The following is a 19,488-nucleotide window of genomic DNA, read 5'->3' as shown; positions in this document are numbered from 1 at the left end:
GGGTTAATCTACAGTACAGAAAATGATAAATACAAAGGAAAACCACTGGCCTCTGTGCATTGATTCCATTTGTGCATTGGAGGTATGTGAGATCCTGAAGCTGAGGCAGAGTGAGACGTCTTGCTGTTTCCTTCCTCTCTCTGGCTGCAGCTACAGGTTGCTCACCTGTCTGCTGAAGCGCACGCTCACGCAGCTCGCGAGCTCGGCAACAGCTGGCTGCGACGGCCGCGCGCCATGCCATTCCGCCACATTCTCGCACGCGGCCACGGAGTGCACGCGAAAACCTCCACTTATTAAGGGATAAAACTCCTCCCACCCCACCCACCCTTCAAAAACAAAACAAAACACCCGACGTTCCGCGGGTCGTGGCTCTAAACAGTCCACGGACCGCGGCAGGGGGAGCACCGTGGGTCGGTAAAGTGCGGCTTTTAACGCCACGTCGACTAAAACAAACAAAAGTCCAACAAAAACATTCCTTTCTGTCGGTTCCTCTGTCGCCGTGAGCCATGCTGGACCCGTCCTCCAGCGAAGACACCGGTGGGGAGTCGGACCCAGAAGTTGTGCAGGAGCCTCCGAGGAAAGCGGCTCCTCCTTCGGCCGGGAAACGAGGGGGCAGCGGCCGAACCGGAGCCGGAGCCGGAGCGGGCGGGCAGCAGAGGCAGACCGCCGCACCTGGAGGCTCCGCCGGGAAAGGTGGCAAAGACGGCAACGCTACAGGTGAAGAGGAGGAGAGGAAGGAACGGGAGCAAATCCAGGAGGAAGAGGACAGGAAAATTAAACTGCAGATTTATGTTTTCGTCCTGAGGTGCATTGCGTACCCGTTCAACGCCAAGCAGCCCACGGACATGGCCCGGAGGCAGCAGAAGGTGAGTCCGCCCCGCGCACCTGCTCCACGGACGGACCGTTAGGTAACGTCCGTGCAAAAACCAATGCATTTTAGGGAAACACCGTCTTTTACTAAAGTGTCTATTAAGAAACGGCATAACTTATTTTACCGATAAAAATGAATTATTCTGTCGATTAATTCGGCATGAACATAATCCACCTTAAAGCAGATATTTAGAGGAAATGTGTACTTTTCTATCCTGTTGCTTCCACATTGTGAGCGCAGGAAACTGGCGACGGAGACTGTGCCATCAGCTGGAAAAGTTGGAAAACATCTTAAACAAGCATTTAATCTTACACAACCTACCGCCGGAATCAGCACCCACTTATTTCAGTTTGACTTTTTGACTTCTTTATGCAGCGTGAAGAGTCTTAGCACGCCTCCAGTCAAAGTTAAATGGAGGAAAATCCCAATGGAATATGGTAAATCTGTTGTTTTTAAAGTATTTTTTTTTGCATAGCTCATGGTCTTCACAGTTTACAGTTTTCATAGAGAAGTGCATGTAAAGGAAACAGTGCTGTATTACATCAGAATTATAGCTTTAAAACACAGATTTAACCATGCAACTCCAAAGAAAACCAGAGATAATAGAATTCATAATAGAACAAAGCTTTAGAGACAATTTAAAACTTACTGTGCACAGTATAAGATGCAGTTTTTGTCCATTATGAGACTCTGAATTACAAAATAAACACTGAATGGCATATACCAACACTGAAACATTGCATTTTTTTGTTTCATTTGGGTATATAAAACAACTATTGATCATTACCATACATGAACAAAAATCTGTCTTAATGTTAAAATACTGTGGATGTATGACTTAAAACAGTGGCTGGCACATTGTTATTGTGTTACAAAATATTTGTATTATCTTTGTTTTGGCTGTGTTTGGTTGCAGGCTCTTGGCTGCGCTACATTCAAGTGTCATTCGGCTGATTTGGTGAATAGCTGTCCTCGGGTTTCTCCATGTTAGATTCAGATGAATGCATTTGAGCTGGAGGGCAGCCTGGACCTGAGAGCGTTGACTGATAAAAAACCAGCAGAGGCAGCTCTGACTGAGAAGCACTTGTCTTCCCTGCGCCAATGGGAAGCTTATTAATGAGTATCTCATGGCATTTAATTTCAATATGCAGACGAGGCGCTTTCATTCAGAATGTATGCATGTGGTGAATCTGCTCCGACAGACGGCAAACGTGGGAGTTTACTGAAGCACAAGTACAAGTTCAGAATATTAAACCTTTGTCATACTTTAAGATGGGTTTTTCCCCTCTCACACTTATGCTTGAAATCCACATTTGCTCAGCACTGATTCACAAATGGATTGAATTCACTAAAAGTTTGTAGAATGTGTTGTCTCTCAGTGGATGTGGCATTTCTCCGGTGGGTGGCTGCAGCGGGGGTGTCCGTATGTGGAGGGTTGCCAGTTTGCATCCCTTGACTGCAACTCAGCAGACTGGAGGATGGATAAATCAATAAAACATACAGGATAGCTGTTCATGAGGAAGAGGAAGTCAAGAAGTGCAGATAAATCTTTAGAGACAAAACTGCTCTGAAAACACTAGTGGATTTGCGAGGGCTGTTCTGTTAGAGCTCAGCCAGATCTGATGTGGGTGTCAATAAGTGTAGTTAGAGGATAACTTTGTTTTTAGTGCAGGGTATTTCCCACGAAAGTGTATTTCGTTTCTATAGGTCAGTTGTACACAGTCTTTTTTCTTAAGAATTTCCCTGTTTATTGCTGGAAGTTGGTCACTGGCACCTCCCTCCTGATGTTGTCACACACGGAATGAAAAGTGGAAAATGATGCTTGGCTAGAAAGCAAGATGTGGTCTGTCACATATGTTATTCAAGATGTGGAAATAATTTGCAATTCTACAATTGTCTACATTTGACACTGTGACCATTGTAAGAAACAAAAATACTGTTGTAAAACATTGTTTAGGTCTATTTGTGCAAAACAAAAAAAATCACCAAATAAACATAATTTCTACACTTGATTCTGAAAATAAACACTGGACAGAAAGCCTGCTGGAGTACCCATAATGGGGCACTAAAGCTAAAGTCATGGGTGATTTTATATTATGGTAATAGTACATATCATTATACAGTAATTACTCTGCATGATCCCTTAATGTTTAGTCAAACTGCATCATCTTTAATTATTATCGTCCTTTATTTAGAATCTAATTATGAACAATTCCTGCTCTGAATTATTTTCTGGGCAACGTTTACATTCATTAATGCTTGTGTTGACTTCATCCAGCCAAATGTCTTTCCTATGAAGTGTTGTCCAGATGATGAAAGTATTATTCTAAACAAGAGGACTGTCGTGGGACTGTGCTTTTTAATGATGAGGAACAACCAGCTCTGATAGGTCATTTGATCTGCTTTTCAGAGGAACTGTCCAAATTCCATGACCTGTTGAGGTTGTTTAATATTTGTTTTGCTGCTGTTGAAGTGATGATGGCTTCATATATCAGAGAAGTACACTAAATCCATGTGCTGCTGGTCCTGCTTTTGAACCCTGACATTCACAAAGTCTGATGTGTTTCTGCCAGATCAATGTTGGAAAACATTGTGGTTTAAAGACATTTTTGGTTTGATACTGTTTGAGTCTGTCAACACTAGCGGAGATAAAACAAGTTTAGGTCATCTCACAGCAGTAACTCCAGCTGGGTACAGAGACCCAAATGTGCATTGAGTTGGACGCAACACACATACTTTATTAAAGCAGCAGCACAAGATATAACACTGAGAGCCTTTAATGATAATGCTTTAATTTCTTTGACATATTGTTTTTGTATGTTCTCCCTGTGTCTACATTGGTTCTTTCTATTTACTCTGACTTCCTTTCACCGCCTGAAGACATGTACCTTTCTGAAGTTCTACCATGGACTCTGTAACATTTTTTGTGGAAAAAATGCCCTGGTTACTAAGTTTCAAGCCATTCTAACGTGGTATAGAAAGCCAGCTTCAAGACTCAGCTTGGCTTGTGCCAGTTCTCATGAATATTCAACATGCTACTCTGCTTGACTTTGACTGGCTAACAGCTAGCCAATGAGAGCCTGGCTTTTCAGCATCCTTTACCCTGCACAACAAGTAGAGGAACTGCGGGAAACCAAAAATGAAACTTAACATGCTTTGAACGTCCGACTCCCGCTATACCTCTCTTGTACGGCAGACCTTACATGGAATTTTCACAACTTCTAACCTGTATCCACTGCCCCCCCGCCACCACACTCACACACACACACACACACACACACACACACACACACACACACACACACACACACACACACATTGCTCTATGGGCCCCGGGAATGCTGGGTCCAATGAATTTGTCATGTTTACCCCCCCTTTACAGCGCCCCACCTTGCTGTCACTGAGCTACATGAATTCTGTGGGTGTGGTCTCACCCGGGTGAGCTCATGAATATTAATGAGCTCAGGCATTAACACGTCACACTGACCAGCTTTAATAATTGACCCGATTTCTCTGCTTATTCCTTTTCAGTGGCAATAGCAGACAGAGGAGGTAGAGGTTCTTTTTCAAATTCACTACATAACACAAACACTGATGGACCGAACATAGTTCAAAAAATACAAGTAAAAAGGGTTTTGTGTGGCAAGGCACCTTTAAAATATACAGTAAATCTGTCTTTTCATGCGCCCACTGATATAACATAATATAATATACATTTTTCTGTCGTCACAGTCCTAGCTCACTGTATATTCTGAAGACTGTAAGTTAAAGCATTTTTATTTCAACAACACAAACTTTGTTATCCTCCATCCAGTCTGTTTTCTGCTTCTTGCCCTGTAGCTGGAGGTGGAGTTAATGATGCAAACAGGTGCTTTGTGTTGGTCCATGCACAAACTCAGCCTTCAGCGCTTTCACTGTGGGTGTCTGATGCTCCCGCCTGAGGGTTTCACCCCCAGAAAACATGTTGATGATGAAACTGTGTACATTAACTAGACAGTGAAATGTGCCTGCTCAGTTTGCTGCTTGCAGTGTGACTCAGAGGATCATCTACCTGTCGATTTTCCACCATGATCCACACTGAAATCACTGTTCTAAGGTCAGGGCTGCAGCTAGTAATTTTTTTCATAATATTGCTTCAGCTGTCATGTCAACACCTTCTTTGGATCACACGTGCCACTCATGTTTAATGAATAGAAAAATGTTTGCATGCTTCATGTGTATGAGAAGAGGAGTCTGATTTGAGTTTAGACACAATTGGCCTCATTCACAACCAAATTTGTGTTTAAACTGTGATTACAAACATTTTACAAACAAATCAACAGCACACAATGAAAGCCAGTGGCATAGAACATTAGATTAACATGCATTAACAATTAATTTTAATGGATTGGAGATATTTTTCAGGGGTTCCATACAGTAGGGTCATCATACTACTACTACATTCCAGGGTTCCTTCACATTTGAAATGTAAAAATTCCATACTTTTTCCAGACATTGTGGTAAAAAAAATTCCAACTAGCCAACCAGTCTTTATATTTGGGATTTATGAGCCAGTCATCAGAGAATTTACATCTACCCATTATGAGTTCTTCCAACGATCATACAAAGCATGTTGAATAGCTCGCTCATGAACAGTGTGTGGACATCACCTGTCAGTCAAAGCAGCAGTGAAACTTGATGACTCCTGGGCGGGCCTTAAAATGGGCTGGAGGAGGATAAGAGCAGAAGGCTGGGCATTCAACTTGTCAATCTGCCCAAATGTTTCCTGGGACATGTAGCTTACTGTATGTGCTCTCACACAAACATTTTAGCTGTGCTAGCAAGCGCCTTAAAATAACAGATCGATCCATTTCTTTTTTTAGATATTGATAATTTTATGTTTTAGAAAAAAGAACAGTGGTAACAGTCTTGGAAACATGACTATTTTTCTATACATTTGTTTCCATTTTTCATACTATTCCAGGCCTAGAAATTTATAAAATCAAATTCCATACTTTTCCGTACTTTCCATACTTGCGTAGGAACCCGGAGGTTCAGACTGCAGGCAAATGTGGCCCAAATCCGATTTTTTTTTTTTTTTTTTTTTACCCATATGTGACCTGTAGTTGATCTGTTAAAGACAGTTTGAACAGCAAAAATCTTTTTTTTTTTTTTCAAATCCAGCCCAGGCCACTTTCATATATGGTCCTGAATCCAACACTTATCTGATATTATGCAATGTGACTTCAGTCTGAACAGCAATGTCCCATTTATCTGAACTTTGTGTCATTGAAATGCGACAAACATCACAATTCTGCGTCTCAGGAAGAGAAGTGGCGGGAAAACATATTTACTTCCGTAAACACAGTGCCTGCCTGCGTGGTCACGTATTACGTCAGGACCTCTTTTGTGTATGAGGGTCATTTCAGGGGCTCATTCAGTTCATACTCAAAACTGACAGAAATCGCATTTAATGTGTAATTGGATTTCACCATAAAAAAATCTGAACTGTGCATTAAGACCTGCTGTCTGAACGTAGCCTTAGACTACCAGAACCACCAGTGAATCGATACTACGTATCCTCAAACTATACTTATAGAATAAAGCTCATTGTTTACATGCGTTTGTATCATCGTATCATCAAGTTTTCTTCTTTGAAATAAAACTTAGCTGGTTGTTCTGACAGTTGGTCCAAATAAAACTATCTTATAATCTTCTCGTGCTGCATCAGCTGATAGTTTACATTATGGCTATGTTGGCTTTGCTCTGTTTTCAGACAGAAAATAAACACGGTGAAACCACAAATCACCTCTGTTTTCTGTTGTTAGTAAATGTGCTAAAGATCTGTTTGGAATCATGTTAGTTTGTACTGTTGATCAACAAATGGCAACTTAGCAAAGATAAAAACATCACATAATCACTTTCCACCTTCATAAGCCTGATAATCAAACTAGCCCATGTAGAAGAAACACTGTGATTTCAGTATCAAACTCAATTTTTTCATTTTTAGAGATGTGTCCAGTGGTGAAAACAACAACAGTCATTCTAGCTTTTATCACTTTTTCACTTTTTTTGTCTCCAAAAGTTGGTTCTTGCAGGTGTCATCCCATCTGGTCACTTTCTGACACTTTTGCTGCGTTTCCACTACATGGTACCGGCTTGACTCGACTTGACTCGACTTGACTCGACTTGACTCGACTTGGCCTTTGTGTGTTTTTATTATGAAAAAGGACCTGGAATCTGGTACCCGGTGCTAGTTTTTTGGTATCACCTCCGCTGAGGTTCCAAGACTGGGGAACAGATACTGAAACGCGACGTGTAAACACTGCAGACCACTGATTGGTTAGAGAGTTGTCTCTGTGACCCGCTGTTTTACAAAAAACAGTAGCGGGTAGGGATGGGAATCGAGAACCGGTTCTTTTTGAGAACCGGATCCCAGTAGCTTGATTCCTTGGAATCGTTTTCCTGCCTGCTCAACAATTCTGCTTATTGATGCTGCCTTCGTTGCACATGCGCGATGATGTCACGCGTATGCTGCATTGTTTTGGTCAAAACGTAGCCAACATGGCGTTGAGGCAGAAATGGTCTAAAAAGACAACACCAGGTCCACCTGTAACATTGTCAAAGGTTCCATTTCTTCAAAAGGGTGGAATCCCTCCAATATGTTCAAACATTTGTCCATACAACATGTGATTCATTTACAGGAATGTCACGTATTTGATACGCTACTTAGTGGCGCTTGTGAATCTAGCAGCAGAGTGAACACCAGGACCTCATCCGGGCCCAGTTCTGGTTCCAGTGTGGGCAACAAATGTCGTCCCCCCTCAAATCCAAGTTTCTGAAGGTAGGGGAAAGGAAATGAGGTGCACAACAATGGGAGACAGGCAGAGTTGAACCGGTTACACGTAGTGGAAATGCGGCGATAGAGGAATTAGTAAAGCATCTTTAGTTTCACTTTCACTGTACGCCCCCCACTCCCCCCAAACCGGCCCGGCGTCATCTGTTATTATTATTTGTACATATTGTGTATGTTATATTTTCTGTGCAGATGGAAATATAAAAGACAGTTGATGCAAACACACCCATTTGTACTCTTTTATTTTCTCACCCAATGAGAATCGATAAGAGAATCGATAAGGAAAATTGGTAATGGAATCGGAAGCGTTAAATTCTTAGCGATTCCCATCCCTAGTTGTGGAAGTTGACAGTAAATATAGCAGTAGGTTAATCCACATGATGACAGCCAGCAAAATTACACCATGGTCGGTCGAGGAGATTCAGATATAAAAATTCAGCATAAGCTTGACGAGACAACAAGCAACGAGCGAGTTTATCAGCAACTCTCTGAGCAGACGACATGGAAGTAACGTACCGCATCGCTATGATGTCTAGGTACTGTAAAGTCAGTTGTATCCTGTAATGGAAACGGTCTCCAGGAGTAGTACCTGGTATCTGAGTCGAGCCGAGTCGAGCCGGTTCCACGTAGTGGAAATGCAGCATTTGGTCCTTGGCCCTGTGGTGTTAGTTTTCCTCACTATGAGAGACCGGAAGAGTGACTCACTACTGCCTCTAGTGGTCACATAACCCCCCAAGCCTGTCAGTGTGAATATACCCAGTCATGTCTCTACAATCCAATACATTGGCATGTTTTGCATCACTTCAGAGCTCTTTATTCTGAACACTCTAATGATAACTTCAGGTCATTTTTTAATATTTGAAAGTAGAAATACTAGCCCCTTTAAGCCATGAAATTCATGCCCCATCATCCTCTTCAGTTACTGACAAAATTAAAATGGTACTAAGTGATGAGGATGAAAGGTGAATAGCTCTCTTCAGCATTTTCTGTTAGTTTCAGAGGATTGTATCTGAGCAGAGCTGAAGGGCAGCCTGGACTTGAGAACTTTCACGGGTAAAAAAACATGCAGAGAAGATGGCTCTAGACTGAACAGCACTTGAATTAAAATATTCAACTATAAAACCCCAGAATATCCCAGTGCTAGTTTTTACTGTAGAGTGTTTGAGAGATTTCCTGGAGCGTGCTTTTGGAAGTGAATTGTGCTGCAGGTGGGAGTGAGAGGTGGATCGCATGTAATCCTCCACTTCAGCATCATGTGGGCCTTCAATTCAGGTCTGAAGTTTTGTTTGTATTCCTGTTTGATTTTGGTCAAAATGTAAATGTAATTATAATTGCATAGAGCTTGTTAATGACAAAAAGGGACAATGAATCAGGCTGTTGATTAATCCAGTGTACAGCTGAATCACCCCAAAGCAGGCATTTAGATTAAATAGGTACTTTTCTATCCTTCTGCCTGCATATTGTGAGAGTAGGGGTGTGACAACTATTGTTAAGCTGTTGAAATTGAAATATGTCTTTATCATTGAGCTGTATTCAACATTAATGCGGAAATGTGCACTTTGTCAGTTTTCTCTTGAATTTGTTTATACTGTGTAACTGGCTTTGTTACCTCATCTTAATCTTTACGACTCAAGTAACTGTAAATATTGTCTTGCATTTGTGAAATGAAGTACCTATGGGTGCTGGATGTCATTACATTCGCAATATCCCACTTCTGGATATCTGTCCAATAACGGCAGTCCAATTGTTCCTTGAGCTGACTGTCAGCTGCTCCTCGTCCTCTACCTTTTTCTCTTTTCTCTGCCTTTCTCATCATGTATGTTATGTATTTATTCATTTTTTTGCATCAAACTCAATAAGAAGGTGTGTTTGGTGATTTAAAATGCAATATCTCTTGAAGGGTTCAACAGAATTGAGACCTGATCATTTCAGAATCATCTGCAGTCTGTGCATTTTTCTCACTAAGCAAGTGGAGTTGAATCACAACCACAATGTCTTCAATGATCAAAATATTTTTGCATCTTTTTGATGAAATTGTGCAGCTCTATCAGTCAATCATTTTGTGTGTAAATGTTTTTGTTTTCACGTGACGAAGTAATATTTAGAATCATGACAATCTACCTCTTTAAAAAATAGTAGAAAATGAAGAATATTAAAGAAATTGCCCAATACACTGAGTGTTAATAGTTTAAAGTTTGCTTCAGTACAGTATTTGAAATTGTCTTTTTGATGCACTCAGCAACGTAGATCCAAAAAATGACTGGTTACTTTTGTAAGCTAAAATGTTTGCAATTTGACCAACATTTCCTATTTTAAACAACCCGTGACAGTATAGTTTTCTGAGTTTACTAATGTGTACCTGAATATACCATGACATCTCCGTCCTTGTAGACGTGTGACAAACTCCAATACAGACAGCAGAACAGAAGCTATGTTCTGGTAAAGTACACTAATATACAGACTTTCTCCAGTATAGACTTTAATAACTAATTATACAAGTGTTTTGGTACAAATAATTACCTACCATTGTCCTGGATAGCCTTGACAGATTTACTTGCTAAGCAGAAAATGTATTTGCATTTGCAACCTGGAACATGTTAAGGCTAATTTAGGACTCTGACTAAACACACAAATATAAATTATGCTTAAGGTAGTATACATAAAACCTTCGCGCTCTGTTATCAAATGTGTCCTATGCTTTTCCGGATGCTTCATTAAATTTGACATGTTTCCCTATTTACACATAGTTGGAACAGAAATGAGACTCTGAAAATGGTGTTGGCATATGGTCGGGTGGATGCTGGACATATATAGCAATTAGTGCCGTTGGGTTTTGGTACCCAGCCTTAGAGATAAACCAGCTGGTTTTGAATGGTAACAGAATATACATAACAATTTGTAGTATTTGTTTACACATACAAACACAGATAAACTTCACGCCCAGGGGGAAATTAATTGTTCTATCAGCTCAAAAAAAAAGAAGACCATTGAAAATAAAATCAAACAAGCAATCATCAGTCGTCAAACTAAGGTATCTTTGAGTGTGGTGGCATAGGAGATGAAGGATCTTCTATTATGATCCTCTACATCCTAATGAGGCGAGTCATCCCCTGTAGCTGCTTCTCTGGTTTGTTAGAAGTGGACAGAGAGGATCCAGATTGTCCAAGACGCCCTCCACATTAATGTGAATCTCTCCACTGCAGTCCCCAGATAGTCCAGCCTCTCCAAACACTGAGCCAACTTTTCTCACCAGTTTGTCCATCCTGTTTTTATCTTTTTGTTTGATGCTTTCTCCCAAGCAGATGACAGCATAGAGCAGCACACTGGCTACAACCAGCTGGTAAAACATGCGTATCATCTCAGGGGAGACGTCAAATGACCTGAGCCTTTTCAGGAAAAACAGCCAGTTGTGTCCCCTTCGACAGAGTGCATCCATATTCGGGGATTGGTCTTGCTTGTTGTCAAGATGCACACCAAGATATTTGTATATCTGCACCACTTCAGTGTCCACCCTACATATGTTGACTGGCTGAAGAAGGGGTTTAGACTTTCTGAAATCCACCAGCATTTGTTTGGTCTTGAAAGTGTTCAGTTGGAGGCAGTTTTTGCGACTCCACAGAAGGCTTTGGTCAGGTCCCTTCCTTTCTACGAGGGCCGTTCAATAAGTTCATGGCCTCACCCAGAACAGAACAACACAGACTGATAATTTATATTTTATTTTTCAACATAATCTCCATTTACAGCAATGCACTTGGTCCATCGATGTTCAAGCATCACTATCCCATCACAAAAGAATGTAACATCCTGTATTATAACAACCAGTATTTCTGGGTGAGGCCATGAACTTATTGAACGGCCCTCGTATCTATTCATGATACAGGCCGCAGTCGCGGTATCATTAGAGTATTTTTGAATGCGACAGGACACAGAGTTGTCCTTTTTTAAGCCTTCTGTGAACAATGTGAACGGGAAGGGAGCCAAAAACAGTCCCCTGTGGACCCCCAGCACCACTAATTACAGTCCCAGAGACACAGCTCGATTGCCTGTCATTGTGGTCTTTCTGTTGGTTAGTTTGTGATCTACCCTTGTTCCTTGGACCTTGTCTATGAGCATAAAGGGTTTGATTATGTTGAATGCACTTGAAAAGTCAAAGAAGTTAATCAAGAGTCGGCTTGGTGTAGCAATTAGAGGACAGCATCATGCAGTCCAATATGTTCTTTGTATGCAAACAGCAGGAGATCCACTTAATTTCATCAAGTCTAGATTGTGTCCATGATTCTGTATAATTGTACCTGTTTGGTGTTGTGTTTAAATCAAAACACTGTGGGAATCTTTGACAGGGTTCTTGTTAACTGATTATAACCTGGGGTGCCATTAAGGGGGGGTAAATATGACAAATTAATGGTGCCCAGTATTTGTGGGGGGCCCATAGAGCAGTGGAGGGGGTCCAGTGGATACAGGCTGGAAGTTGTGAAAATTTCATGTAAGATCCGCTGTATAATAGAAGCATAGAAGTCGGGAGTGGGACATTGAAAGTATGTTGAGTTTCAGTTTCGTTTATAAGTCACGTTAGTTATGGACTGCACACCCATGTACCACCCCCCAACCCCCCTCGCTCCGGCACAGTCGACAAAATATTGACTTTTATGAAGGGTTCATAACGTTTTCCTTTCATGGGGCCCACAATTGGTAGCGGCACCCCTGATTATAAGTATAAATAGAGGTCATCCACAAGGAATCTGGGTTTTCTTTTAGTTAGTAACACACCAAATGGAAACCAAATGGAGTTCTTTTAGCAAATACTTCACTCAAGCATTATCTACAGCATTTTAACTATCAAACTAAAAGAAATGACAAAAAACATATAAGTGGGTTTGTTTTTCTTTTGTTGGTGATGAAACTGCTATTCTCTATATTCACTCTTGATCCTCTTCTTTCTTCTCCAGCTCAGTTTCTGTCTTATTCATGAACTCTAAGATAGGAATCAGCCTGACCGAGAGGCTGCTGGCTTTGGTGGAGTTTTCAGAGAAGCTGAAGCAGAGAAACCAGCCATGCAACATCTTCTTTTTCCTTGTTTACATAATATGAATGCCGGACTGAATTTTGCAGCTTTTTTTTATTTAGTGCAGTGTTTTTTTCCTTGACTTATCTGTCACTGGAGTTGTTACAGATGAAAAACATTATATAATGTGTGCAAAGACATTATTTTCCTTCTCTAAGGGCTTTGTGATTCATGTTTTCCGAAATCGAACAAGCGTCTGGTATTGATGAAATCTTCCAGGAGCAGATTATTAAACATGAATCAGAGGAAGGAAAAGCTCAGGTTTTACCCAAGGCGTCTACACAAATAAAGCATGTTTATTTCCCAATGAGCCCATAGCTCAGCCTCAGTCTTTATTTTAATAAATAATTCAGATTTTAGTTGTAAAACATTTGATCAAGGTTCCCTCTAGAGTCACAAATCTGACCAGCTACATTCAACTATGCCATGTAAAGAAGCAAATAGTTATCTGTCTTTTTGTTCATATTAGCCTAGTTATTATTATTATTATTATTATTATTATTATTATTATTATTATTATTATTATTATTATTTTATTTTATTTTTTAAAATTTATTTATTTTTTTATGGCTTTGATTTGTTGTATAGCATTTATTTGCAGACATTAAACTAGAACAGATCAAAGTGTCAGAAAATGCTGTGTTCAGAACTTGAATAATGCAAAGACAACAACAGCAGAGACAATGACAACAACATTTGGTTAAACTGAATAATCTTGATCTTCAGTCACAGCTTTCATGTGTCTTGGCATGATCTCCATCATTTTTTCACATCGCTGTGGGCTGATTTATTCCACTCCTGGAACAAAAATGCAGTAACTCAGCTTTGTTTGATGGCTTGTGTTCATTTATCTTTCTCTTGATCATGTTCCCGAGGTGTTCTATAGGGATCAGGCCTGGACATTATGAGTGGTGTCTAAACATTTTCCAGAGCTGTACTGCATGTTCTTATCATACTTGATGTGAATGCAGGGTTTCCTCCAGGATTTTTTTAAACTATGGGGGAGGGCTTTGGCAATTCATGTTGGTCTAAATTTATATTTAAAGGATGCGTTATTTATTTATTTTCAGATGTTTCAGTTGATTGTTAATAGTAAAAGAGAGTCATGACAAAGCTAGTAATAATTAAGAGAAAACACTGTTATTGCAGGAAGTGCTTTTATTTTGAAGTCTGTCAAAACAGGAAGTACCTTTTTAGATTGTGTTGACAAAAGAAAAAAAACTTTACACTTTGAAGATGTAGAGTGCCAGTCACCTGTTTGTGTTCTGTGAGCTGCAGCATGTTTTAGAATTAAATGCTCAGTTTGAGAAGAAACCCGCTTGGTCATTAAACACCAAAACTCCATCTACACTACAGCCTCTCGACAAGCATGACGTAGCCCATGTCACAAAAATTTAAAGGGAAAGGATCGGTCTTATGGATTGGTTGCTCTTACAGATCCCTGATCCAGCTAAAATTTTGACATCGAGGCAGATATCCGATCCTAATATCAGATCAGTGCAACCTTAATTAACGTTAAACGTTACTGTCACTTCCAACATGTTAACAGTGTAATGTTAACATTAACTCTAGGGTCATTTTCACAGGCTTGAACAAAATATTTGATGAACTTATTGTTGCTTAGGTACATTTCTGTCACCCTTTTCTCTCTCCTGTTACTCTGCTTTGTTGCCTCTGTCACCACTCTTGAGCAAGCCACAGTAGAGCCGGACAGGAAGTTGACACTCCGGTGTTCATTTTTCAAAATTAAGTTATTTGCAGAGCAGTGTCACATTTCATGAGTACAATTTCACACTCGTATTGTGGTCTGTAAATGTGCGCAAATATAGACTTTACGTTTATATGGATCCATTCATACTGTATAATTTACATCTCTAACATCTGGAAAAAAAGATTATAATTCTGAAGGCATGGCATTTTATTTTGGCGTGGCGGTACGCTATAATCATTTACATGTAACAAAAACCCTGGAATGTGTTTTTTTTTTTTTTTTTAATTTGCCTCTGAAAAATCTGATCTGATGTGTAAAAGATTAAAAAGTGAAAAAAAGCAGGAGAATATTGACACCAACTGACCTTGATGTTTGATAAGTGAAATGAACTATATATGGTTTGTCTAAGGAGACTTATTTTGCAGTAAAATGTTATACCTTTGTTACTGTTAGCCTATATATTTGGCTCTTTGGTCGTGATGAACATGAATGAACTTCAGTGGCAGGTATACATTTCGACATAATTCAGGAAAGTTCAAATCTTCAAACATCAGTTCGACATCAGTGTGTGCTCAGAGTTTTACTGTGGGAGATGGTCGAGGGTTTTGCTTGTTGAAGTTTGTTGGATTGTGTTGCAGATATACATCTGGACACTAGTCAGAAGCTAGTCAGAAGCTTCAGTTTAACTCCTTGTGTTTCGTATCCTGAATGGAAAGCAGCTTTACTCAATTCCAGTAACAGACTGTTTCTATTATTTGTATCTTCACTCATGGACAAGGAGATGCTACTGTCTCAGAAGCAAGAAGGTCCATGAATTTTTTTCAGCATAAGACTGAAACATTAATGTTACAGCCTCTGACCTGGCGGGTTCGCCTTGCTCAGCAGCATCTTTGATTATTCTATGATTTGTGCTGTGGCTGTGAGGCGTTTCTGACGTAAAATGTTTTGAATTCTGAAGGAAGAAAATGAAAATCAATAATTATTTATGCATTTATTTTATGAGATTTTTTTTTTCATGGTATTTTGCGGAAACTCCCACAGGTTGAGTGGTTTTCTTTTTTTTTTTTTTAACCATCGAAAGCTTCCCCCGTTGTTTCTGTTTTTGTCATGTCTCCAAGAGCCCTGACAAAGCAAGCAGGGAAACCATGAGAGCAGAAACCCCCTCCTGATGGAGACCCACGCATCCTCCCTACACACATCTAATCCCTTGGCAGCTGTTTATTACACAAACAAGATAAACACCATCTCCTTCTTCCTCTCTTCTATAAGAGGCTACTTCTGCTGAGGTGGATGCTAAGGTCTTTTTTTTTATGTACAATTTTTCAGTGGGCAGTGGGCGCGATTTTTGGCTGCAAATTTGCTGGAGGCGACTTCCGTCCTCCTTTGTCATCTCTCCTTCCCTTGTCAGATTCCCTGAGATGGAGCTCCTCAGAGTTACATAAACCCTCTCCACCTCCTCCTCCTCCTTTTCTTCTTCCTCTTCGCTTTTCCCCTCAGAGAAGAGTAAGGAAGTCTGACAGAGCAGGGAGCCTCATGAAGAGCATCAGACAGCGAGTCAGCCCGACCCCGGGGCCAAAGACGGCCCTCAGTCACCTCAGAGTTGGTGCAGTCAGCAGGACAGCAAAGTCAAGTATACTGTATTGTGTCGGTTAACACTGTACACTGAGGTTTACAGTTCACAACGCTGCAGTAGGAAGAAAAAATGAAGTAAACTGTGTAGAACATCTAATCAGATAGAGATTACATAACAACAAAGACATTTTTATCAACAGATGTGATGGAAATCTAAGTTCAAGTTTCACATATTTTTTGTGCTTTAAATCCAAGTGCTGAAAAATGTACATATTGTTAAATAAGAACCACTTCAAAATCCCAACACAGGGGCTATTTGGCTGCAAAAGTTATTTTATAAGTAAGTATGAATACAATGTACAAATTAGTACCCTGCCCCCTGATGGGGAGGCAAGGGGTATTGTTTTTGGTTTGGTTTGTTTGATTGTTTGTTCAACTGTTAATGCTCTAGCAGCAAAGCTATTTGTTGAATTCATACCAAATGTGGTTTATAGATTGCCAGTGACCCAGAATAGATCTGATTACATTTTGGGAAAAGTAGATCAAAGTTGAAATTTTTTATGAATTTTTCAAATATTTTTTTCCCTTGTTTACTTATAATGGGTGAAATTTCAAATGCCTGTAGCAGCAAAACTATTGGTTGAATTCATACCAAATGGGGTTTATAGATTGCCAGTGACTCAGAATAGATCTAATTACATTTTGGGAACAGTAGGTCAAAGTTCCAATTTTTTTATGAATTTTTCAAATATTTTTTTCCCTTGTTTACTTATAATGGGCGAAATTTCAAATGTCTATAAAATCAGCAATTTTGTTCCAATTTGCTTACTATAGCGTGGCCCATATATAGATATGCTGACATCACCACATGCATATACATGATGACATCAGCTGGATCGATGCCAAAAAAAGCTACAATATGTGTGAGGAGCGGGGTTTGTTGTGCCTGGCACCACTTGTTTGATAGCTATTTACTTCAGTTGCTCGTTGGAAAAATAGCTTGCATGCAACTTCACAAATGCTTTGCTGACGATAACTATTTGGGTTTTAATCAAGCAGTGGAGTTTTAGTCAAAAAAGCCTGGTGTCTGAAACCAAAGACTTTGGGATTTCTAGGCTAAATGCTAGAATATATGCTGTAACTGTAACATTTACTAAAAAAATCAGATTTTTGCTGATTAGTAATTACACACCATAAGCAGTTTATGTTTGCAGGTTTTCAGTAATACTATCAGCAGTGTGGAACTGGGGTGTGAGGCAGGAAATTTATTGAACTGAGGAGATTTCAGAGTTGTGTTTGGAAGCAGAGATACAGTATAAAGGTGCTGCAATTTTAATGAGTTCTCTGCAGCAAATATCTCTTGCACTCGTGCACACAATTTCTCATGCGGAAAACAAGATTTTGTTTTCCAGTTGAACTATGCAGCTGTGTTACTGCAGTAGAGAATTATTTTTACTTCAATTCGCATTTATTGATCATTTTGAAAAATGTGTAGCAATTCATTTGGGTAGTAAAGGCACCTAACATTTGCACAAATATCTGTAACTTCTTACTGTTACAGATTACTTACTTACTGGCTGTACACTAATGTTCCCTCCTATGGTTGGGATTGATGATAAATATTCTATTTTCTAATCATTCTAGTCGGCAACAGCATCCTTGGGTAATGGATAATAAATCTGCACTTCTCCTCATATTCAATTAGTCAGATAATGATAACAAAATAATTGAGTCACGGCCCTGAAATTAATTACTAATCTTGATGAAAAAAGTTTTGGATGTATGCTGTTAATAATAGCCTTAAAAATCAAAGCTGGTGAGAGATTTCTGTCTCCTCTGAGGGAGGAAAAAGGGGAACAAGCAGGAGGAAATCAAACCCACCCTGTTTTCCCTCCATCTTTCCTGCAAGCTGTTTCCTGGTTGGGACTCCTGAGGTCTCTGCTGTTTCTCACCACAGAGAACAACCGACTGGAACGGGTCAGTTTGTGTTGACATTGTGTTACACAGGATTCACTGTACTGTTTGTTCTAAGAGTGAGCCAAAGCTTCTGTAGAAGAAAGAAGAGTCCCATCAGAACCCCACTGATATTTTTGGTAAATTGAAGGAGCCAAAATTCAGCATTGTGTTGGAGAATTTGGTTAGAATCTCCTAATTTTTCTAAAATCTGTCATTCATGTTAATGCTTGTAGAATTTGGCCAGGTTACATTTTTGGTGATCTGATCCTCTGTAGGACCCATAAAGAACCCATAAAGACCCAGTACAACTTTTAAGGCAGCTCATAAATGGATTTCCTTCTCTTTTAAACTTTTCTTAAGTGATTTATTACCATTTATTATGACATTATCCTTTGTATTTTGCATTATTCAGGGTAAATAATAGATTTCCCCCATATTTAATTAAGTGATCATGTAGATGTTCATGAAAACTTAGAGTAGATTCAAAGGTTATTATATAAAAACTCAGAAAACTGATAAAAAAGTGACTTTTTTTTTTTAACAAAATATATCAATCAAACATAAAAATAAGCCTCAAAAACCACTGTCATTGATCAAACCCCATGGGTTTTACTGATGAATCAATGTTGTAGAAGATGACGGTGTTTTCACGTTCATTATGGAGCCTCTGAACGTCCAAATGGGTCATATCTGATGACCATGAAAAGATGACAAACTGCATTTTACACCAGTTATTTACATGTATTGGTAGGATTAGTGGATCAACAGGTATTAAACGTTAGAGATGAGTAGATGCTTTTGGTCACTGGCGGCTCTGTGGGTCTTTATGGGTTAAACTACTGCAATATTTTTACACTTCTCTTGATAACTCAAAACCTCTCTCTCTGTAAAAACAGGATTACAGCACAAATGCCAGCAGCCACCACTGAATCCAGCTGAATCCACCTTAAGTCTGTCATTATTATTTATACTGTCAAGGAAACACAAACTCCTGCAGGTTAAAGCAGATTGACAGGCTCCACAGCATCACTACAGATCAGCTTAAATACACAAATATTAGTTTATAACAACACCACAAAAACCCATGATACAGACAGATTTTGAATGCTAAAAAGTGAACAGCCAGTTTTGCCAGAGGGTTTTGTTGTTTAACAAGAGCATTAAGATCTTATTTATTTGCACTTACTGTTTGGGAAAACCTGACAGTCCTTATTTACACCGCTTTTTTTATTTGCTATATATTGTTGTACCATACACAAATACAAAGCAAAACCAGATAATTTTGGGGTATTCGTTGAAAATAGTGCAGAGCTCAGTGTTTAGTTAGCCTGCTGCCTCTGGTTAGTATCATTGATCCTTCAGGCTACAGGTTGCATGTGTCACTCATGACATTTGCACACATCACACCCTTTGGTTTAACTCCACACCACTACTATCAGTCCGAAAGCTTCTGATATTTATGAGTCATCATAAATAAATAG

At 39.6% G+C, this 19,488-nt stretch overlaps 1 protein-coding gene across 1 annotated transcript in view; it reads left to right on the top strand.

The window, feature by feature from the left end:
- Positions 1-360: 360 nt before the first annotated feature.
- Positions 361-19,488, top strand: part of cadps2 (Ca++-dependent secretion activator 2) — a 308,305-nt gene continuing 289,177 nt past the window's right edge. The window contains exon 1 of the mRNA XM_030137611.1: positions 361-866. Coding sequence (XP_029993471.1) covers positions 507-866 — 360 coding nt within the window. The 5' untranslated portion in view covers positions 361-506. The remainder of the gene's footprint in view (positions 867-19,488) is intronic.

This window comes from Sphaeramia orbicularis, chromosome 6 (assembly GCF_902148855.1).
Source record: "Sphaeramia orbicularis chromosome 6, fSphaOr1.1, whole genome shotgun sequence".
In the NCBI taxonomy this organism is placed as follows: Eukaryota; Metazoa; Chordata; class Actinopteri; order Kurtiformes; family Apogonidae; genus Sphaeramia; species Sphaeramia orbicularis.
The sequence above is the reverse complement of the archived record's forward strand: the minus strand, read 5'-3'. Positions and strand labels throughout refer to the sequence as shown.